We start from the raw sequence: 24,213 nt of genomic DNA, 5'->3' as shown, positions 1-24,213 counted from the left end.
GCCGCTGCCAGGTCATGACATCTCCTGGTTCATACCTCAGTTTGGTCACCCCCCTTAGTGGTAGGTCCAGGGGGGGCACCTACGCAGGCCGGCCCCCCCTCGCACACTAGGGTTGGTGCTCGTAGGGCATTACTTCGTTTGAGTCAGTTCTCATGTCATCTCACATCCATAGCGTCAACCACAGTTTTGCTTACCCACAGGTAGTCTGCTTGAACATTACCAGACGTTCAACCAAGTTAAGACCCCTCAAGAGTCATCTAAGGTATGCTGTTCCGATACCAAGAGTTCCCCCTCTTCGTTAACTGGCGCAAAGGGGGGGGGCAGGGGTGGGGGGTCAGGAGGATAGGCAGGTCACTTCGTAGTTATCGCGAGACCAACACCCATCCTCACACGGAGGTACTTTCGCCCATCGGCCCAAATCATAGCTAGCGTCTCGCTATTTGGTCAGGGTAGTCAGGGCTTCACCTTCCCAGAGGCCTACACCCCGCCATCATCCATGGCACAGCTTAGGTCCAAATCATAGTTAGTGCCTCCACCAGCCCCTGGGGTTTAGCAGGGCCTCACGTCCCCCGTTTCCAAAAAAAAAAAAAAAGCGCCAGTTAACGCCCTGTCGTATGAGTTTTTCATCTCCTCTTTTTCCTTTCATGTCATCTCAGCATGTCTCGTGCATCAGACCAAGGAGACGACCTCTCCCTGCCTAGCACACCAGCCAGGCCACCCACTCCGGTTTCCGTTCCCGTCGCTGGAGGTAGCCAGGTTCCGTCAAGTCCTGGTTCCATGAGGACATGGACCATTCCTAAGATTGCCGCAGAGTTGAGACGGAGGGGGATACCATTTCCGGCCACAGCCAGAAAGGCGGAGTTGTACAGGATCTTGGTATCCAATACCGGCAACCCGCAACCAGGGACTGACGCACGGGACAGTGTCAAGGACGCTTTAGCCGAAATCCAGGCCACCATGGCGTCTGTTCTGGCTTCCGTTAATAGCCTAAGTCAGAGGCTGGAAAAATTAGAAACCCCTGTACCGGCCTCCGCAGCTTCCCCAGGTTCCCTGCCCTCTCAGGTCTTTGGCTTGCCAGCCCCTCAGGGCACCTTCGCAGGTATGCCAACTCCTTCAGGCCCCATTCCTCACATCATTACACCAGCGCACATGGTCCCGCCCAATATCAGGAAAGACATTCTGGAGGGGAAGGATGTGAATCTCATGTCGCTGTTAATTGCCTCTCAAGACATAGTCGAGAGAAAGACTTACAATTACCGGGACCTGTCTGTGGTTCTGAAGGCCAAGGACCCCAGACTAAACAGGAAGCTGTCCATTCCCGAGTTTGTCTTGGCCTTCGGTCTGTTCAGGGACGTGGTCTGCTTTAACTTCCCTCATCGCAGAGAAGAGCTGGACTTGTATCTACACAAGTTGGTCGACCTGGGGCACAAGTACGGTGGCACCACCTTCTACGATTATCACCGCTCATTCTCAGCCAAGGCGGCGGCCACCTTTGCCCAGTTTAACATCAGGATAGATTGGGGCCAGCTGGACACCGAGTTGTTCTGTCGCCACTTTGCCGGGCTTGTGCCACCTGCATGTGCCACTTGTGCTTCAAACTCCCACTCCAACAACTTGTGTGCCGTCGAACCCAGTTCTTCTGCCACCAGCGAGGTCACCCCGGGCCCCAGCAGGTCTGATCAGAAGTCCGCCAAAGACAAACTGGGGAGACCGATAGTGTTCTTGGGCAAGGCACAGGTATGCAACAACTTCAACGTGGGGGGCTGCAGCTTCAGTGCCTGTAGGTTGTTGTATATCTGCTCCACCTGCTTCCGGGCCCACGCCAAGTCCATTTGCACCAGTCGCCTTTTTCCCAAGAGCTGACTGACCGAGGTACAGGTCGATTCCCTGGCCTTCTTTTTGAAATCCCATCCCTCTCCAGACCTAGTCGACTTTTTAGTTTCAGGCTTCACAACAGGGTTCCACACTGGTCTGGTGGCACTCCCGTCAGGCACAATCGAGTGTAAAAACCTACAGTCAGCCTTGGCTGACCCGGCTGTAGTCGACACTCTTTTGCAAACAGAGGTAGACAAGGGTTTCATGTTAGGGCCTTTCTGTACCCCTCCTTTTTCCTGCTGGCGAACCAACCCATTGGGGGTAGCCACGGGGAAGTACAATAATAAAAAACGATTGATCATAGACCTCTCGGCTCCTCATTCCATCGCCACGCCAAGCCTCAATTCTCTTATTCCCTCTGAAGAGTTTTCACTACAGTACACTACAGTGGATCACGCCATTCAGGCCATCCTGAAAGCCGGGAAAGCAGCTTGGCTTGGGAAGACGGACATTTCCAATGCTTTCAAGCTGCTGCCCATACACCCATCACTGTGGCATCTGCATGGTGTGAAATGGAGGGGGTTTTACTATTTCGCCATCCGCCTGACCTTCGGGGCCAAAAGCAGCCCCAAGATTTTTGATTTAAATATCGGTTGCTGTCCAGTCATCATCCATTACTTAGATGATTTCCTGACAGTGGAAAGTCCCACAGCCACTCCACTCAGCCTGGTAAAAACGGTGGCACTCTTTTCGGCCCTAGGGGTTCCGGTAGCCGAAGAGAAAACAATAGGTCCCTCCACCAAACTGCCCTTCCTAGGCATTTGCCTGGATTCGGTCGCCATGCAGGCAAGCCTGCCCCCGGACAAAGTTCAGAGCAGAAATCGAGGGGTTCCTCGTTAAAGGTTCCGCATCCCGGAAAGACCTACTGTCTCTTCTAGGTTCCCTGAACTACGCCACGAGGATTATTCCCCAAGGCCGAGCTTTTGTCTCCAGGCTCCTCTGTCTGCTCCCTGGCCTCCTGCACGACGGGAGTACTGTCTCGTTGGACGGGCAGGCCAAGGCGGACTTGACCATGTGGAGGCAGTTTCTGGCACATTGGAATGGGGTGAATATGTTCATCCCTTTTTTTTCCGACCACTCTCCAGTCTTATGTACCGACGCGGCAGCACATTCAGGATTTGCAGCCATTTGCGGGGTCAATTGGTTCAGAGACTTTTGGCCACCCGAGACTGCCAGTCTACCGTCTTTTAACTGCACTTCCGCCCTTTTTGAAATTTATCCCATAGTGGCAGCAGCCCGGGTGTGGGGACACCAGTGGGGAGGTCAGGCAGTAAAATGTTTCACGGACAACATGGCGGCCTGCGACATAATCAACAAGGGCCGTTCCTCATCCCTCACCATCATGAGCCTAGTTAGGAGACTCACTTGGCTCGCTGCCACCCTACAGTTCCACTTAATTTGCGAGCATGTGCCAGGTTCCCACAACTCAGCAGCTGACGCCCTTTCTCATTGCAAATTGCAGGTCTTTTTCCAGTTGCACCCCACAGCCGTGAGTATCCCAGACACGCCACCTCGGTTTCAAGATCTCATCCTAGACTAGCCAAACTCATGGCCCATGGGAGCACGCTGGCTCAATCGGCACTCTCCGTCAACACTAGGCGCTCGTACGATCGGGCTCTGACCATCTTCTCCAGATTCATCACGGAGTACAGCATCTCGGATCCTTTTTCCTTAGACACCATGGTGGCGTTCACCTCCTTTTGCCACTTAAATCTGAAACTCGCCCACAGCACGGTCAAGCTTTATCTCGCAGGGGTGCAGTTTCATGTGATCAACACACACCCCAGTCACAGTGCTTTCATGTCTTCCAGGCCAATTAAAAACATCTTAAAAGGCATCCTTCGCTTGGAGGGCTGCAAGCCCGCGAGACGTCAACCGATCAACAGCTGCAGGTTTAGGGCCTTGTCTGACGTGTTGGACACACGGCCGTTTGAGGCAGGAACAAATCATGTTATCAAGTTTGCCATATACCTGGCCTTCTATGGATTCTTGCGACCCAGCGAGTTCACCGCGGGTAGGTTAAACGGGGCCTCCAACCCGCTGAGGGTGGCAGATTTGACCAAAGAAGGGGATCATTTCCTCCTGACACTACGTCACTCCAAAACCAACCAGGTGGGACCGCCGGTTGACGTTCCCCTGTACCCTACAGGCAATCAGTGGTGCCCAGTCCGGTTGTTGGATCGTCTTCTCCCATCCTTGACGGGTCGTGGCCCAGATGCCCCCCTTCTGAGTCTCCATGGCTTGCCACTCACCACCTCGAAGTTTATGCAATACGTGAGAACCCTGCTCTCCAAAATAGGTTGTGACCCTGCAGCTTTCTCGGGTCATTCCTTCCGTATAGGGGCAGCTTCGGCAGCATCTAGCCACAACATACCAGTGCATATTATCAAAAGGATGGGCCGTTGGAAGTCCTCTGCTTACAGCCGGTACATTCCCCAGCCGGAGAATGAACTCAGACTGGCTTTTAGAGATCTGGCCACATAGCACTACAGGTCTTGCTTTCCGTTTTGGGATATGTGTGTATTAAAGGTCGTTTTGGTTAAGTTATACCTTTTTTGCCCTCTTTATTTACAGGCCTGCCCGAACCACGGTTTCGGCACGCCTCAACCGTACTTCTTTAAATGGTATTTCACTCAGTTATTCCCCGACCACAAATGGGCAGGCGGAGCCTGCAGTTGTGGGAGGGGAGGGGAGGGGCCGGCCTATTTAACGTCAGGCCGCCCTCCTCACTGGGCTGACGTATTCGGGTACCCCTCCCTTCACTCCCCTTTTTTCAACAATTCCATCTTGGTGGGCCCTCTTTATTTACAGGCCTGCCCGAACCACGGTTTCTTTAAATGGTATTTCACTCAGTTATTCCCCGACCACAACTAAAGCCATTGTTAGAGAAATGTAGCAAAACTGACTGTAGCTTTAACTAAGTCAAATCTAGCCTATAGACAAATGACAGCTGAGTGGGAGCACTATAGTTCTGGGTTGATGTCATAGGACATCCTCCCAGTCACACGCCTCGTGCACGCCCTAGGGGTCACGCTGCAGTGCAATTTGTCACCTGCTGTGTAGACTGGAGGATTACTGTTGAGGGGGGCACTAATTGTTCAGGAGAAACCCCACAGGTTGATCGAGAGATTGACTTGTGTACAACCAGGGTGCACATGGATAGAAATTCAGCTGGTCCCTGCTGAACAGGCTGAATTTCGATCCATGTATAGCTGGCTTTAGCCACTTCAATACAGGGAACTTTGACCCCTTTCCTGTCCATGCTAATTTTCAGCTTTCAGTGCATGTCGCACTTTTGAGAACGATAAAGCTTTATTTTGGTGGTATTTAAATTGAAAGTAGGCCGACAATTTAAGAAAAAAAAAAAACATTTTTTTTGTTTCTGTTGTAAAATTTTGCAAATAAGTAATTTATTTTGCAAATAAGGTAAACTTTTTAATGCTAATTTTGCTGCATTTGTTTGTGAATGTAATGGCCAAAAACTCACTCATAAAACATAAAATATGTTTGTATATATACAGTAGTTCCTAAAACATAATTGTTTAATTACAATATAAAAACGGTATCTGCAATTTTGCAATATAAAAATATCTGAAATGTTTAACTGAAATTGCAATGTAAACTATAAAAGATAAAACATGTAGCACCACTTAATAAATTGAATATTTCACATGAAGTGATAGCTGAAAAAAAAAATCATAAAATTCTCAGAAAAACACCAACTGTATACCATATTATGAAAGACCTTGGGTTACAATCAAAATGTTAGAGAGTTTATGTAAAATCTTCATTACCTTGTAATTTATTTTGTAATTAGGAACATAGTTTAGTTTGATTTGGAAAATATTTAAACCATTAAGTGTTTCCCCATTATACCACTCCCAGTTGGTGTTAATGTAAACATTTTTTTATTTTTTTTTTACTTCAAAGGTCTGGCCATTGTTTTTTCTTATCACATCTCAGATGGCTTGTAAATAGCAGCCTTCTTTAAAGCCACCAATCAGGTTGTGCCCAATATACATTTTCTAGGTACAGTGCCCAGTGAGGAAGCATTTTATTAGCCACTTTACAGAAAGGAGAAGGAGATATAATGAATTGTAACCAAGCCGTGCACTCATTTTGTGTGGGGACACAAAAAGCAGTCAGCATGACCAGATCTGGTAAACTCTACATTGTATTGTAAATATATTTGTGTGGGCAATTTGTATATATCATGAAATCCACCATAATTATGTGTAATTTGTATATATTATGCAGCCCTACTACCCTTGTTCAAGAATCCTCAGATCTAGCTGTGTATGTGTTAATTCCTTTATAATGATTGTTACCTAGTTAACAGAAAACATGTAAAATAAATTCTGCATGTTCTTCACAAAATAATACACATAAACATACAAAAAGTCCTGTGTTCCAAATGAAGCATCAAGTGTTGCAAAGCAAAAATACAATATTAATCGCGTGTGAGCATTACAGAGTAATCACAAAAAGCACATATAAGCAATATTAAACCAAAAAAATCCTCAGTGCCCTGATTTTTTTAAATCCATTGAAAAGATTTTAAACAAACCAGAGAAATGTAAATGTAGAAAAAGTCCATCATATTCAGAATAAGATCTTCATAATTTGAATCCCATCATCAAATGAAGTAAAGTGCATGCTTACCAAATACTGCACCTGTATGTGCCAAAGTATAATCACTTTTATGATCCCAATAGCCAAATCACTCCACCCATGTAGTTGCAAAGTTGATTTCCTCTACCTTAGAATTCTCTGGCAACTATCCACTTTAGTCACTGAATGATCATTAAGCATTTCTCCATGCCCAAATGCTTAATGCTCCATTACATTAACATAAAAGAGGAAGACAGCCTTATAGTGTAGCATTTATTGGTATAATAGAATCAAATATACAAAATAAAAGCAATATAAATAGGAAGGCATATATCCACTCACTTGTATGCCACTGTCTAGCTCCAAAGACAGCAGCATGTAATCCCAGTCAGTGCAAAAAGTTCCACCCAACGGGACAAGCTTTGGAGCTAGACAGTGACACACATGTAGTGGATATATGCTGACTTTTTATATTCTTTTGCTTTGTATATTTGATTATACTTTGGCTTGTATAGGCACAGTATTTGGTAACCATGCACTTTTTTTTATTTTGGTGATGGGATTCACATCATAAATATTTTATACATGATGGATTTTCTCTCTTTCTTTAAATCTCTCTGGTGTGTGTTTATGTAAAATATTCAGTTTATGTAGTGGCGCTGCAAGTTTTATCTTTTATGTTAGAAGGGATTCACATATATCAGCCCTTTTTGCAAGCATCCTAGAAAGTGATAACTAGTGCAGACATAATTTTATATATAATTAATGTTAAAAATAGTCAATACAATTTATAAAATATAAATAATATCATTATTTTTTATTACAGTTAATGTATGAATCAATTAACTGACTAGAGTGTACGAAAATCCCTAGAATTCCATTCCATTGCCCATTGCTTTGCAATGATTCTCTATAAGATTCAAGTGCAGTGCATCTAAAAGCTGCAGAGCAGAAAAGCAGGGCAGCCTTGCCATCCAGATTCTACAAGGTTTATTACAGATGATCTAATGATAGCACACAAAAATCACTTTATCCTATAATGTGTGGAATGGAAAAATTTTCGTTTCAAGAACAATAAACATTTTTATTTGCTGGGGAACTTTTAACTTACTATTCAATGAATAGTAAGGGCAAAGCTAGCTTCCCTACCCATTTACTTAATACTAAGGCATTTTAGCTTCACATAAACCTACATGACATTTGTGTACTGTCACTTTGGATAAAATAAAGCTAGAGGAGAATCTTGTGTTTTTCTGCATTAGGGTTATGATTTGAAAGGAGTGTCTTTTTAACCATTCATTTTGAAAAAAAAAAAAAAAACTTTACCAATGCTGATAGATATACAGCTATAAGTAGCAAAGAGGAAAGTATGCCCCCGACCTAAAAAAAAAAAAAAAAAAAAGTTTGTAAAGATCACCATGAATTAGCTTGTCCCCAATTGGACATGTATCCCTGTAGATTACCTAGCTTTTCCATAATTTAAAATATTTTAAATACAAAAATAACCTTAACGTAATGCCAGTATTGCATTTACATAATTTACTTCCTACTACAAATATTTCATGTTGGAACATACTTAAATTTAAATAGCTGAAAAGCTTGAAGCACCAAATTATAACATTCAGCCAGATGTTCAAAAATGTTTATTTACAGCACATGGAAGATTTTAATTACTTTTACTTATTTACACATGTCAATATGTGGAAATGATATGCTTTCCAAATAGATGTCTGGCTTATTTACTTTGCATTAACATTAGTTTATCCACGATATTTAGACTCAACAGATGTCATCTATTGCTTCTGAAGCCTTTCTTAATCAGGAAGTTTGAAATTATATATATATATATATATATATATATATATATATATATATATATATATATATATATATATATATATATATATATCATTAGTATAATAATATATAATTATTAAAAAAAAAAGTGGTGATCCTTTAAAAAATAGTTTAATATAGTTGTGGGTTAACTCTTTAAAGTGACCCTGGTACTAGAATAAGAATTAAAAACATAATTAAAACAATTACTCCTTGCAAAGAAGAGTTTATGCTTACCTCTTCTGCCATTCACATCTATGTGCTGTTTTGCAAGGATATCACTGCTGAAGAACCTAGTCTGGGAGTGTCAGATTTAACCAAAGATCATCCATATATATATATATATATATATATATATATATATATATATATATATATGTATATATATACCTGATTCCAAAAAAGTTTAGACACTGTACAAATTGTGAATAAAAACAGAATGCAATGATGTGGAAGTTTCAAATTGCTGGAAGTGGCAGCAGAGGAGTGCATGAAGGAGCCTTTGGGAGTCCAATTCGGTCGGTAACGGGAGGAGGTGTACAGATGCGATTGGTTTCTGCCTGCCACAGACTTATCTACACTCTGGGCGTTTTTGACCCTGTGGGGTCTAACGAGTTGGTAAGAGTATCTTGTGATTCTGCTTGGTGGTGGACTTTTCCTTTCTTGCACCCCTCCACTTTGGGATTTATGTGGACTCTATAATTACACTTGGGATTTTTTTTTTTTGTCAGCATTATTTGTGCATTTGGATTAGCGCGACACCACCACCTACCATTTCATTGAAGATATTGTTTTCTTGTCTTTTTGTGTCAGCTGCTTTTCTTTTAAAAGGATTATACCGTTTGATATTTATATTTTATGCTAACATAGTATGATTATAGCGCAACAATTTTACCTTATTTAAAGCAAATGATTAAACAGAGAAAATGTATCATTTTAAGGGGAAAATAAGTTGATTTTAAATTTCATGGCATCAACACATCTCAAAAAAGTTGGGACAAGGCCATGTTTACCACTGTGTGGCATCCCCTTTTCATTTTATAACAGTCTGCAAATATCTGGGGACTGAGGAGAAGTTGCTCAAGTTTAGGAATAGGAATTTTGTCCCATTCTTGTCTAATACAGGCTTCTAGTTGCTCAACTGTCTTAGGGCTTCTTTGTCGCATCTTCCTCTTTATGATGCACCAAATGTTTTCTATGGGTGATAGATCTGGACTGCAGACTGGCCATTTCAGTACCCAGATCCTTCTACGCAGCCATGATGTTGTAATTGATGCAGTATGTGGTCTGGCATTGTCATGTTGGAAAATGCAAAGTCTCCCCTGAAAGAGACGACATCTGGATGGGAGCATATGTTCTTCTAGAACTTGGATATACCTTTAAGCATTGATGGTGCCTTTCCAGATGTGTAAGCTGCTCATGCCACATGCACTCATGCAACCCCATACTATCAGAGATGCTGGCTTCTGAACTGAGCACTGATAACAACTTTGGTTGTCCTTGTCCTTGCCCTTTAGTTCGGATGACATGCTGTCCCAGTTTTCCAAAAGGAACTTCAAATTTTGATTCGTCTGACCACAGAACAGTTTTGCACTTTGCCACAGTCCATTTTAAATGAGCCTTGGCCCAATGAAAATGTCTGCGCTTCTGGATCATGTTTAGATATGGCTTCTTTTTTGGCCTATAGAGTTTTAGCCAGCAACGGTGAATGGCACGGTGGATTGTGTTCACCGACAATGTTTTCTGGAAGTAATCCTGAGCCCATGTTGTGATTTCCATTACATCGTCTAAGGGCCCAAAGATCATGGGCATCCAATATGGTTTTCTGGCCTTGACCCTTACAAACAGAGATTGTTCCAGATTCTCTGAATCTTTGGATATTATGCACTGTAGATGATGATAACTTCAAAGTCTTTTCAATTCCTTTCTGATATTGCTCCACTATTTTTTGCTGCAGCATTGGGGGGATTGGTGATCCTCTGCCCATCTTGACTTTGAAGAGACACTGCCACTCTGAGAGTCCCTTTTTATACCCAATCATGTTGCAAATTGACCTAATAAGTTGCAAATTGGTCCTCCAGCTGTTCCTTATATGTCTATTTAACTTTTCCGGCCTCTTATTGTTACCTGTCCCAACTTTTTTGGAATGTGTAACTCTCATGAAATCCAAAATGAGCCAATATTTGGCATGACATTTCAAAATGTTTCTCTTTCAACATTTGATATGTTATCTACTGTATACTATATTGTGAATGAAATATAAGTTTATGAGATTTGTAAATTAGTCCATTCCTTTTTTACACACAATTTGTACAGTGTCCCAACTTTTTTGGAATTGGGTTTGTATATACACACACAGTATATATAGTATAGGATTGGGAGCATGGGTAATGGGTTACAGGGGAGTTAAGTATTAGCACGCCTCTTTTCCTCTTTGCTGGGGATACTTTGTCTTTTAATCAATATTCAATCTTGAGTGACAGTTTAAGGACCTTACTTTCAAGGCACAATACATGTATATGTTATATGAATGCATACATTCATATGAAACTTTAGTGCATTGAGAATCCTACACATCATCAAAATATTGTGTTAAGAAATTCCCTGACATTCTACCAGCCTGCTTTTCCTTGGAGGACTTTTCACTCTTCATGGTCTTTTGAATTATCCTAATTCCAAAAGCATTTATCTGATTTTTACATCCTATTATATGTAAATGGATTTGAATCCAATATATGAGTAATGTCTTCTCTGTTGTGAGAAACATGAGAGGAAGACATTGATTTCTGCAGTTTTAAGATTGCTTGTCTTTGCTAATGATTTTAATAGATTGTATTTAACCACTTTACCACCGGAGTATTTTGCTGTCTTACGTCTGGGCCACTTTTTGCGATTCAGCACTGTGCAAATTTAACTGACAATGGCACGGTCGTGCAATCACCTGTGCGATTTTTACTTTTTGCGCTATAAACAAAAAAAGAGCGTAAATTTTGAAAAAATAACAATATTTTTCACAATTTTTATATGAAATTCCCCCCCCAAAAAATGTAAAAATCTAATTTTTTTAAAATTTTTGGCCAATTTGTTTTCTGCATCCTATGTTTGGTAAAAAAAATCGCAATAAGCGTATTTTGATTGGTTTTCACAAAAGTTATTGCGTTTACTAACTAAGGGAAAGATTTCTGTAATTTTTGGTGTTTTTTTTTTTTTTACGAGTAATGGCGGCGATCTGCGATTTTTTTTTTTTGCGGGACTGCAACATTGCGGCGGACAGATCAGACCCTTGACTGACATTTTTGACATTTTTGGGGGTACCAGTGACATTACTACAGTAATAAGTGCTATAAATATGCACTGTTACTGTAAAAATGACACTGGCAGGGAAGGGGTTAATTTTTATTGGTGATCAAGGGGTTAATGTATGCCTGGTTCTTACTGATGTGTGTGGGGGGAGGGGACTATGTGACACAAGGACAGATCGCAGGTTCAGCTATGCTGAACCCTGCAATCTGACCCTGCCTGTCACTTAGGAGATCCGCCCGCTTGTGTTTACACAAGCAGGCGGATCTCCACACTCGATTCCCCAACGATCGGGGAAGAGCAGCGGCGATCGCCGCCGCTCCTCCCCTGGACCGACTCCCACTGTGACTGAATACAGCGGGAGTGAGCCTCCGGTGGCGTGACGTAGGTCTATGTCGCCAGACGTTATCGAGCCACTTTGCCGCAGTAGAGCTCTAGTGAGCAGACGGCAAGTGGTTAATAAAGTACTATATGTGTAATGTGCATCTCTCAGGTGGAGTGCATACATAAAAAAAAAAAAAAATTGTTAAGAATTTGAGATTGAGAGTCTAAACTAGTATTTTTTGTAGTTTGTATAATAATAAAGCAGGCATAGAGGAGGCAATCCAGTAAAAGTAGCTATTTGTCAAACTGTTAGGCTTATTTAAGGCCAAGGGTCAAAAATTCCCATATTTATTTGTGCTTTTCTGTGGTATTTTTTATTATGGCCAGAAGTAGCACTATAGTAAGTCTCTGACACCGTTGATGAGTGCAAGTATGGAAGGTGGAGCTGCGATTGAGTGCAATCACATATCTAACAATGGGTAGGATATGTTAGAAAAGCCTATTTGTCTGCCATGAGGTCAATGGAAAATGGGACACCTAAAATGGAGCTGACAGTTTCTCTGATACATTAATTAAAGCATGTTTTGTGAGTGCAAATACTTTGGTACTTCTGCTGTGTAGAATTATATTTTTTGTTAAGCTATGTTCGTTTTATCACCTCCCACTGTCATATGTGTTTTTTTTGTCAATAACTTTTTAATAAAGTTTGAAACAAGAGAATACACAGTGCCCACAATTGCACAATACAGAAATCAGCATGGTACAGTAGCAACGTTTATTTAGCTATGCTGAATTACAATGAATTGCATATGAATGGTACTCTTATAGAACAAAATGTATATGGGACCATTTCCACTCCCCAAGTCCTCAATGCTTTTCAAAAGTCAGACGAGAGGCAGGACTCAATGACATCAAATGCGTTTTCATAGAGATAATTGGTCTTGACAAAATTGAGAGCTTCGGACGGATTAAAAAACAGATGCGATCTTTGGTGAGATCTCTTGATGTCCAAATTTAGCAACACCAAAGCCCGATTGGGTTGTGTTATTGTGCTATTGATATCAGAGATGAGTTGGAAGATCACAGTTTGAGAAATATAGTTCTTACACGATTGCAATCAGCCAGCATAATGGTGAACTGGAGGGTAAGAAGAGAGATAATTGATAATGGGTGTAGTACCAGCATTATTTTCTGTGTCAGTTCCCAATGATTTACACAGTGAGATGCTGTATGTATATATGATGTACAGTATATATACTAGGGATCGACTGATTATCGGGAAGGCGCATATATCGAGGGCCGATATGCACTTTCCCCGATATATCGGAATCGGCCCCGGAGGTTACCGATATTGACGATATTGTCATGACATCATTGCGTATGTTTTGCCACACGCCTCCGCGCACTGGGACAGCTTCTGCCTTCTTAGGCCGCCTCCCTCAGCCTTGTCTGGAGTCGGGTAGTCTTGGGACAGTGAGTGTACAGTGCAGTGAGTGTACAGTGCACACAGTGTGTTTAACACAGCCACCATACATACACCCACCCACAGCTGCCTAGTGCCAGCCAGCCAGCCACCCACACACCCACAGGCCTGTACCAGCCAGCCACAGGCCCTGCCTGTACCAACTAGCCAGCCACAGGCCCTGGGCCTGTACCAGCCAGCCACCCACCAAAGGGTGCCAGCCAGCCACCCACCCACCACAGGGTGCCAGCCAGCCACCCACCCACCACAGGGTGCCAGCCAGCCAGCCAGCCAGCCACCCACCACAGTGTGCCAGCCAGCCACCCACCCAAGGGTGCCAGCAAGCCAGACACCACAGGGTGCCAGCCAGCCACCCACCCACTTACCACAGGGTGCCAGCCAGCCACCCACCCACCACAGGGTGCCAGCCAGCCACCCACCACAGTGTGCCAGCCAGCCACCCACCCAAGGGTGCCAGCAAGCCAGACACCACAGGGTGCCAGCCAGCCACCCACCCACCACAGGGTGCCAGCCAGCCAGCCACCCACCAAAGGCTGCCAGCCAGCCACCCACCACAGGGTGCCAGCCAGCCACCCACCAAAAGGTGCCAGCCAGCCACCCACCCAAGGGTGCCAGCAAGCCAGACACCACAGGGTGCCAGCCAGCCACCCACCACAGGGTGCCAGCCAGCCACCCACCCACCCACCAAAGGGTGCCAGCCACCGACCACAGGGTGCCAGCCAGCCACCCACCAAAACGTGCCAGCCACCCACCACAGGGTGCCAGCCAGACAGCCACCCACCAACAGGTGCCAGCCACCCACCAAAGGGTGCCAGCCAGCCAGCTACCCACCAAAGGGTGCCAGCCACTCATCACCACAAGGTGCAAGCCAGACAGTTTTTTTTAAGCCTATATTCAATTTCAGTAGTGTCTTTCACATTTCAATGGAGATGGATGCAGATAGAAAAATTAAAAGTGTGGTCTGGGACTATTTCTCATCTCCATCTCCAGGAAAAGCAGCAGCAGTGTGCAACACGTGCACAAACAATGTAAGCATGGGATCAATAACTGCAAAAAAGAAAAATACATCAAATCTTTGGGCCCATCTAAAAGTTCATCATGTTGAATTATATCATGCAGCACAGAAAAAACAAAATTAATCACAAGGTGAAACATCACTATCCCAGGCAACAATAACAGATATGTTTCAGAAAAAAAATCAGGTGGCTAAAATCGGATGAAAGATCCCAACTGCTGGAAAGAAAAATCACAGAGATGATGGTCACTGATAACCAGCCATTTACAATGGTGTCTGACTCTGGATTTAAGCAGTTGATGTCCATAGTTGAGCCAAGGTACACACTGAAGAGTGACAAGTAATATTGAACCAAAATGCTGGGAAAGATTCACCAAAAGGTTGTTAAGAAAGTAAAGGCTATGCTGAAACCAGAGAATGCTGGCAACTCACTCTCATTCATGACTGACTGCTGGTCAGGACAAACAGAATCACTAATGAATCTTACATGCCACTGCATTGACAGTGGGTGGACAAGAAGGCATTTGGTGCTGAATACAAAATTGATGCAAGGATCCCACACTGGGGAGTACATTAGAGAAAGGTTTCTAGGCATGCTAGAAGAATGGGGAATCACCAAAGACCGAGTAATGCTTGTGCTTCAAGACAGCAGAGCGAACATGGTGAAAGGAATGAGACTTGCTGAAGTGTCAGACCTCAGTTGCATGGCACACACCCTCCAACTTGTGGTAAATGATGGTCTGTCAAATCAGAGAGCTTTGCTTGAAATAATTAGCATGCTGAAGAGGTGCATAGGCCATTTCCACCATTCAATCCTTGCTAAGCAGCGACTGAGGTGCATTCAGGAAGACCTTGGTCTTCCCAAAAACAACTTGATTAACACTGTTCCAACACGATGGAACTCAACGCTTCACATGCTGCAAAGAATGCTGGAGCAGAAGCGAGCTCTTACCATATATTCAGGTGAATATGGAGGATATTCTTGTCCTACTGCTGATCAGTGGGACATTGTAGCCAATGTCATTGAGACCCTCCTCCCCATAGAGGAAGTGACACTAGAGGTGAATCATTACGACTCATCTGTGTCATCTGTGTCATCTGTCATCCCATGTGTGAGAGTGCTGAAGATGCTTCTTCAAGAGAATGAAGGACCCAACACGCGTGGCACTAAAACATGTAGGCAGGCCATGAGGGACAGCCTTGCCAAACGTTTTGAGAAGCATGAAGAGAATAAAAATGTTGTGCTTGCATGTCTTTTGGATCCTCGATACGAGAAACACCCTTTCTCTTCTGATGATGTAGTGGCCAAGGCAAAAAAATGGCTGACAGAAGATATTCAACAGGGGGTGCAGGAGGTTCCTGCCGAAAAGAAAAGTCAAGAAGAGCAGGTTTCTAATGTGGAAGAGCAGGATGCTTCAAAAAGAGAAAAATGTCCAAAAAGACAAAGGACAGAAGAGAAACTTCGTTGCGGTCGAATAGATGCCATGTTCAGTGTTTTATTGGGGCCTCATGCAGAGGATTATTCTGAATCTGCAATAATGAGCCTGGATGATGAACTTCATCTCTATCTGAAGGAACCAGTAATTCACAGAAGAAGTGGTGATCCTCTTCAGTGGTGGAAAGAAAATGAGGCACACTACAAAAGACTTTCTTCTCATGCTAGAAGATACCTTTCTGCTCCTCCTTCCTCGGTACCAAGTGAGCGTGTTTTCAGTGAAGTGGCATCAATTTATGAAAAAAACAGAACCCGTTTTAACTGGTGAACATGCTGAAATGTTATGCTTTCTGCACTATAATATTGTTCTTCTTAACTGGGAGTATTGAACGTGTAGTAGTACAGTACTAGTGTCCACTCCAATCCATTCCACTGTCTAGCTTTTGTCTAGCTTTTTCTAGCAGTTTTGCCCTGACTGTGCTGCAGTCAGGGAAAAACTGTGAAAAAAAAGCTAGACAGTGGATTGGAGTCAGTGGACTATTGCTGCAGTAGTGCGCCACTCACTGCTGCAATAATTTTAAATCACTACTGTAGTGCAGTCACTGCAGTAGTGATTTTAAATTATTACAGTGAGTGAGTACTACTGCAGCAGTAGTCCACTGACGGCACTTAGTGATTTAAAATCATTGCAGTCAGTGCACTACTGCAGCAGTAGTCCACTGACTCCTCCAATCCACTGTCTAGCTGTTTGTTGTTGTCTAGCTTTATTTCTAGCAGTTTAATTTGCACTGACTGCAGTAGTGATTTAACATCATTGCAATGAGTGCACTACTGCAGTGGAGTCCACTGACTCCAATCCACTGTGTAGCTGTTTGTCTAGCCTTTTTCTAGCAGTTTTGCAATGACTGCACTGCAGTAGTGATTTAAAATTATTGCAGTGAGTGAGTGCCACACTGCAGCAGTTTATGCATCATTCACAATCAGATGATGTGAAACTGATGTCCCTGCAAGTGTGGTTTCCCTATCAGTTTTCATGCAGTTAAGGTGTGAAGAACAAGCCATTAATGTTAAAAATGTTAATAAACAAACATTAACATGTTCAGTAACAGATTTGTGTCGACAATTGTGTTTATTTCAATATGTTCAAAATATCGGCCGATACTGATATGCAATTGCCAAAATATCGGTATCAGCAACGAAAATCGATATTGGTCGATCCCTACTATATACTATATATATATATATATATATATATATATATATATACACACACGCTATATATACTGTATATAGAATTAAGTGCTTGTTGGAACAGCTGTGATACGTTCTGCCACATTTGTGGTGAGTATACGCTTAAGCCTCAAAGACAGACAGTGACTGGATTTGTTAATAAAGCATATGAATTGTGCATTGGTTGTAAGATTGGTGTTCAAGATAAGGTCTGAGCTCCTCACAAATGTTGCACATGATGAGCTGTCAGACTTTAAGCTAGAGGAACTGGTAAGTCAATGCCATTTGCTGCCCCCAGTGAGAACAGAGTGATCATGTGACTGAATGTTACTTCTGTCTGACTAATGTCACTGGTTTCTCTTTCAAAAATAAATCAATTGAATACATAGTTAGTGAGGTTGGTAAGACACCAGTCCATCCAGTTCAACCTATTATAAAAGTGTGTATATTTGTTTGTGTCCATAGTAATCATATACCCCTGTATGTTGTGGTCATTAAGGTGCCCATCTAATAGTTTTTCTTTTTTTTTTTTAACCTATTGATGCTCTCTGCTGATACCATTGCTTGTTGAAGAGAATTCCACATCCTTACTGCTCTGACAGTATAGAACCCTTAACACAGTTTAAGGTTAAACTGCTTCTCTTCTATTTTAGTAAATGACCGTGAGTCCTTTTATATTCCTTTATGCTGAATAGTTTGTTCCCTATGCTGGGATCGCCAGTACGGTATTTGTACATTGATATCCAATCCTATCCCCTCTCAAGCGTCTCATCTCCAGAGAGAATAGGTTTAATGCTTGTAGTCTTTCCTCATAGCTGAAGTCTTCCAATTCTTTTATCACCTTTGTTGCCCTTCTCTGGACTCTCCAGTTTCAGCACATCCTTCCTGAGGGCCGGTGCCCAGAACTGGATGGCATACTCGAGATGCGGTTGGACCAGAGCCTTGTAGAGTGGGAGAATTATCGTTTTATCTCTGGAGCGAACCCTCTTTTTATGCATGCCAGTATTCTGTTGGCTTTGCTTGCAGCATTTTGGCAATGCATGCCAATACTGAGCTTGTCATCTACTAGGACCCACAGGTCCTTTTCCATCTTAGATTCCCCCAGTGAGTAACTTGTGTTGATACTTCCTGCACCCAAATGCATTACCTTACATTTTCCAACATTAAACTTCATTTGCCATGTAGATGCCCACCCTCTTATTTTGTTCAGGTCTTCTTGTAAGGTTTCCACATCCTGCGTAGAAGTTATTGCCCTGCTTAATTTAGTATCGTCTGCAAACACGGAAATTAAGCTGTTTATCCCATCCTCTAGGTCATTTTATAAACAAATTAAATAGGATTGGTCCCAGGACAGAACCTTGGGGGACCCCACTTTCCACACCAGGCCATTCAGAGTACTCCCCATCTATCACCACCCTTTGGACTCACCCCTGAAGCCAGGTTTTAATCCAGGTACTCACTCTATGGTACATACCTATGTACCTTAGTTTGTACAATAAAGGCTTTTATTTCCCTTTAGTCATTAGACCAATGTAACATGATGACATTTCTCTAATACTGAAGCAACCAGGAAAATGGAGCTTAGATGAAACAAAGATACTGCAATGCACTAGGCAGGCTTGGACAGTGATAATGATCAGGTTTTGAAACTGTGATTGTCTAGTTAACCCCATCTCAAACAGTCAGAACTAAACAACCTTGTCAGGGACTTAAGTTTGTCAAAATCAATAGCAGAACTACAGGGTTCAAAACTGCAAGGATGGCTTTTTCTGTTTGCTGTCTTTTAAAGCTGCCAAGATCATTCAATAAATGTATTTTCACAGGCTGGTACCCTAGTTTTCTGTTCTAACATTAATGGTTTATTCACATCCTGAGCATGACCCAATAGAAATAGCATCTCTCATTGCACAATGGCAATGTATACCTATCAATACCCACTGGCTATGCTGCACACATGAAAGAAACATATGAAAACATGGAACCGTTGTTGAAGTACATATCAAGTACACCAAGTACAACTGGAATATCCATGGATATATAAAGGTAATGGCTCAACTGCTTGCAATGCAACTCAGATATACCAAGTACTGTTGGTACGTGTGCAAATGGGACAGCAGCACAGTAAGTCACATTACATTAATAAGGAAATGGCCATTCTAAAATAATTATGTTCCAGGGCAGAAAAACATGGCACATGAACCACTTGTTGGCCCAACAAAGATATTGTTTGCCTCCACTTGACATACAATTTGGACTTATAAAACATTTTGAGAAAGAGATGAACAAGAAAGGTGAAGATTTTCATTATTTGATACAGATGTTTTAAAGAATAACTGATGCCTAGATAAGGGAAAACATTTTTGTTGGTCCACAGATCAGATACATCATCAATGACAAGCGGTTTCAAGATCTGTTTCTGGGGACAGAGGTTTCCCAATGGCATTGCCAAAATGGAAAAACGATATCAGGGCAACTGGAATCCATCAATGCTACCTGAATATTGTTGGACATTGTAGACATTGTAGTGAGATGCATAAGACACTGAGTACAAATGAAAATCCGCAGCAAAATGCTTTTAGCACAGTATGTTGGAAGCATTTTGCATTTAAATACATCATAGTCATTAAAAGTTAATTTCATAATTCTCAAGATTTCTACATGATATATTCATTCTGAAATTATATTTGTAATAGTAATCAGTTTGAAGGCGTCTACCATAATCATCAAGCTTATTTCCAAACCGCATTCATCCAGCACTAGAATGCCTAGTCATGTCTAAGCTGTGCCAGTTCTACAAATGGTATGCAGTATGCCCTGAGTGCAGGTCTGGACATGCATGAGCTACACAAAGAAGTTTATAACACAAAGAGAAAAGTAAACTTAAATCAGTATTAAACTCAAAACCAAAAATGATATTGTATTGCAGTTTATCAATCATTAGATGTTTTGGCTGCATCGATGTTCTTTGACTTTTTTCCCCATCTGTTTTAACCTGGTGATCTAGACAGTAACATCTTGTATTAGTGAGACACAACTCTGGAGGAATGAGCATGGGAGGCACAGTAGGCAGCATCATTGTCACTCTGGGGAGGGGGAGGGTAAATTGTTAAATGTATGAGCAGATTTTGAATCACTAACAAATTGAAGCCAGCTCACAATTTATAATCTTTTTCAGCAGTTTTTTTTTCCTTTTGGGATAAAGGTTGTGCATGAATGAACAGAAGCTGATCATTTATTCATCCCTGCCAATGTTAAGTGGTTTGTTTCATCCATTTGAAGCAGGGTCTTAAACTGTTGACCTGGAGAGGGTATGTTTGGCAACATGTACCCCTGTATAATGTTTGCTTAAGCAAATCCTTTTTTGTGAATCTATTGAAAAGCTTCTAACTTGGAGATCTGCCAGACTTCTTGGAGGATGGGGGGGGGGGGGGGTTGTTAAGGGGTTTGTAATCCCGACATTTAATTTTTCTTATGGGTGCCTGCTGTACTATGTACTTGTATGAGAAAGTATCCTGTCCTCTTTGTATTTCTTCTTTTGTGTGAAATCCCTGGTGTGCCTGCCAGTGCCTTTGCTTTCCTAATATATTCTGACCACACTAAGCAGGGGTGGTCAGTTCTCTAGCTGTACTGGGAACTCAGAATGCTGTCCTCCAATGATTAGACTTGTTCTGACATGCCCCCGCTGCACAACCATTCACTGGGGAGCTCAGTGTACTGCTGCATCTCCTCTCCTCAACTCTTATGCAGCTGAGAAGAGAGAGAATGTGATCACTAATTAAAAAAAAGGAATTTAAAATGTTTTTTTATATCTTGTAAAGTTTGGGGTTATAGCTCCATGGGACCAAGTGCAAAGCTGTTTAACTTTAAACAAAGAGGTGTTTTCTTTAGGCAAACACAAAAGACATGCTTCCAGCAGCAAAACAAAAATGCAACACAAAAAATCTGCTTGTCAAAACAGCATAAACAAAATGTAAGCAAACACACAGTTCATAGATGGGACTTTACCCCAGGGTTAGCACAGTCCCAGTCTGGCTATCTGGCAGCTTCCATGCATCACTCCAAGCAGGTATCTCTCTCCAACTCCTACTCATACCCCTACACCCAATACTGCTTCCCGTTTTAAGTGCTACTTCCTGGAGCCTCTTTACCCTTTGGGGACTAGAGTCTCTCCCCAAAGTCAGAAATGGAGGCCCATTTTCCACCCGAATGCCACTTCAGGGCCTCCAAAATATCTGGTCCCAAATACGCCACTACTAATGCCAAGAGGACTGAGTCAGTCCTCTCTTCTGTACTACTGTTCCCGGAATCATTCACCCTGTATGGGTGAGACCCCTGAGTACACCAACCTATCATAGAAACATAGAAACATAGAATGTGTCGGCAGATAAGAACCATTTGGCCCATCTAGTCTGCCCAATATATCTGAATCCTATGAATAGTCCCTGGCCCTATCTTATATGAAGGATAGCCTTATGCCTATCCCATGCATGCTTAAACTCCTTCACTGTATTTGCAGCTACCACTTCTGCAGGAAGGTTATTCCATGCATCCACTACTCTCTCAGTAAAGTAATACTTCCTCATATTACTTTTAAACCTTTGCCCCTCTAATTTAAAACTGTGTCCTCTTGTGGTAGTTTTTCTTCTTTTAAATATGCTCTCCTCCTTTACCGAGTTGATTCCCTTTATGTATTTAAAAGTTTCTATCATATCCCCTCTGTTTCTTCTTTCTTCCAAGCTATACATGTTAAGGTCCTTTAACCTTTCCTGGTAAGTTTTTTCCTGCAATCCATGTACTAGTTTAGTAGCTCTTCTCTGAACTCTCTCTAGAGTATCTATATCCTTCTGGAGATATGGCCTCCAGTACTGCGCACAATACTCCAAGTGTTCTGTACAGCGGCATAAGCACTTCTCTCTTTCTACTGCTTATACCTCTCCCTATACATCCAAGCATTCTGCTGGCATTTCATGCTGCTCTATTACATTGTCTTCCCACCTTTAAGTCTTCTGAAATAATTACTCCTAAATCCCTTTCCTCAGATACTGAGGTCAGGACTGTGTCAAATATTCTATATTCTGCCCTTGGGTTTTTACGCCCAGGTGCATTATCTTGCACTTATCCACATTAAATTTCAGTTGCCAGAGTTCTGACCATTCTTCTAGTTTTCCTAAATCCTTTTCCATTTGGCGTTTTCCTCCAGGAACATCAACCCTGTTACATATCTTTGTGTCGCTCAGCAAAAAGACAAACTTTACCATCGAGGCCTTTTGCAATATCACTTATGAAGATATTAAACAAAATTGGTCCCAGTACAGATCCCTGAGGTACCCCACTGGTAACATGACCTTGTTCTGAATGTTCTCCATTGACTACAACCCTCTGTTGTCTGTCACTCAGCCACTGCCTTGATAAGTCTTCTGTGTGGGACAGTGTCAAAAGCCTTACTAAAATCTAGATATGCAATGTCTACTGCACCTCCACCGTCTATTATTTTAGTCACCCAGTCAAAAAAATCTATAAGATTTGTTTGACGTGATCTCCCTGAAGTAAACCCATGTTGTTTTTCATCTTGCAATCCATGGGATTTAAGATGTTCCACAATCCTATCCTTTAATAGGGTTTCCATTAATTTGCCTACTATTGATGTCAGACTCACTGGTCTATAGTTGCTCGATTCCTCCCTACTACCTTTCTTGTGAATGGGCACGACATTTGCCAATTTCCAATCTTCCGGGACGACTCCTGTTACTAATGATTGGTTAAATAAATCTGTTAATGGTTTTGCCAGCTCACCACTAAGCTCTTTTAATAATTTTGGGTGTATGTCATCAGGACCCTGTGACTTATTTGTCTTCACTTTAGACAGCAATCTTAGAACGTCTTCCTCTGTAAAGACACATGCATCAAACGATTCATTAGTCATCCTTTCAAGTGGAGGTCCTTCTCCTTCTTTTTCTTCTGTAAAAACTGAACAGAAGTATTCATTAAGGCAGTCGGCTAGCCCTTTATTCTCTTCTACATACCTTGCGTCCTTTGTTTTTAATTTAGTTATTCCTTGTTTTAATTTCCTTTTTTCATTTATATATCTGAAGAATGTCTTATCCCCCTTTTTCATAGACTGAGCTAGTTTTTCTTCTGCCTGCGCTTTAGAAGTTCTTATAACCTGCTTGGCCTCTTTCTGCCTAATCTTGTAGATTTCCTTATCTTCATTGCTCTGGGTTTTTTTATAATTACAAAATGCTAACTTTTTATTTTTAATGATTTGGGCCACTTCTGCTGAGTACCACAGTGGTCTCTTCCTTTTTTTGCTTTTACTGACAAGTCTAATGCAATTTTCTGTTGCCTTCAATAATGCACCTTTTAAGTAGTCCCATTTCTCCTGGACTCCATGTAATCCGTTCCAGTCTGATAAGGACTCATTTATGACTAATTTCATTTTTTATCACCCTTACAGGCACCACAACCTGAATATTGGTGACACATAGCATCCATCCAGGACCCACCCTTGGCATTCTGTACAATCTATACAACAATGTTTTTCCTTTCATTTCTATTTTAAATGGAATGGGTTGTTTGGGACAATTTTTAGACAGTGATTTTCAATTACTTTACATTTATTCCACATTCATGCCCATTTTGGTCTTGAAACAAAAAAAAAGCCCCTCTAGGTGAGTGAGTCTCTAATTAATCCCCACACACACTAGCCAGGTGCTAGCCCAGCTTGCATGCTGTATATTATAAAGAAATAATTACGGATGGCTACACTTCCAAAAATCCTTTTTTTGAAGATTCATTTGACAAGTGATTGACAAAGAGGTAGACGTGTTTCACGCAAATGTTATCGCATAGTCATTAGCTATTGAAACTAGTCACCCTAATCACCCATATACAGCTCTAATGTGTCATCATTAGGTTAAGGTTAACTAACCAATTAAAAACAGTACTCAGCTGGTATCACAAAAAAATCCCAGCTGCAGTACACGGTACATACACTCAAATCTTATGTGAAGAGTTCGGACCAGATCCACTGCCAGAAAGAATCTGATACACCAATTGAACTCGGAGCAAACTCGACCCATCATTCAAAAGCATTTTAAAATAGCA

General features: G+C 42.1%; 1 protein-coding gene across 1 annotated transcript; it reads left to right on the top strand.

Annotated features, from left to right (window-relative positions):
- Positions 1 to 657: 657 nt before the first annotated feature.
- On the top strand, positions 658 to 1,863 carry LOC309555602 (uncharacterized protein; the record flags this gene model as incomplete). The annotated part of the gene is made up of 1 exon (XM_082257653.1): positions 658 to 1,863. One exon carries the CDS (start codon positions 658 to 660, stop codon positions 1,861 to 1,863), a length of 1,206 nt encoding a protein of 401 aa, XP_082113779.1.
- Positions 1,864 to 24,213: the final 22,350 nt, after the last annotated feature.

The sequence above is a fragment of the Pelophylax lessonae genome (genome assembly GCF_965119305.1).
Source record: "Pelophylax lessonae genome assembly, chromosome: 5".
In the NCBI taxonomy this organism is placed as follows: Eukaryota; Metazoa; Chordata; class Amphibia; order Anura; family Ranidae; genus Pelophylax; species Pelophylax lessonae.
This window is presented reverse-complemented; position numbering and strand designations above follow the sequence as displayed.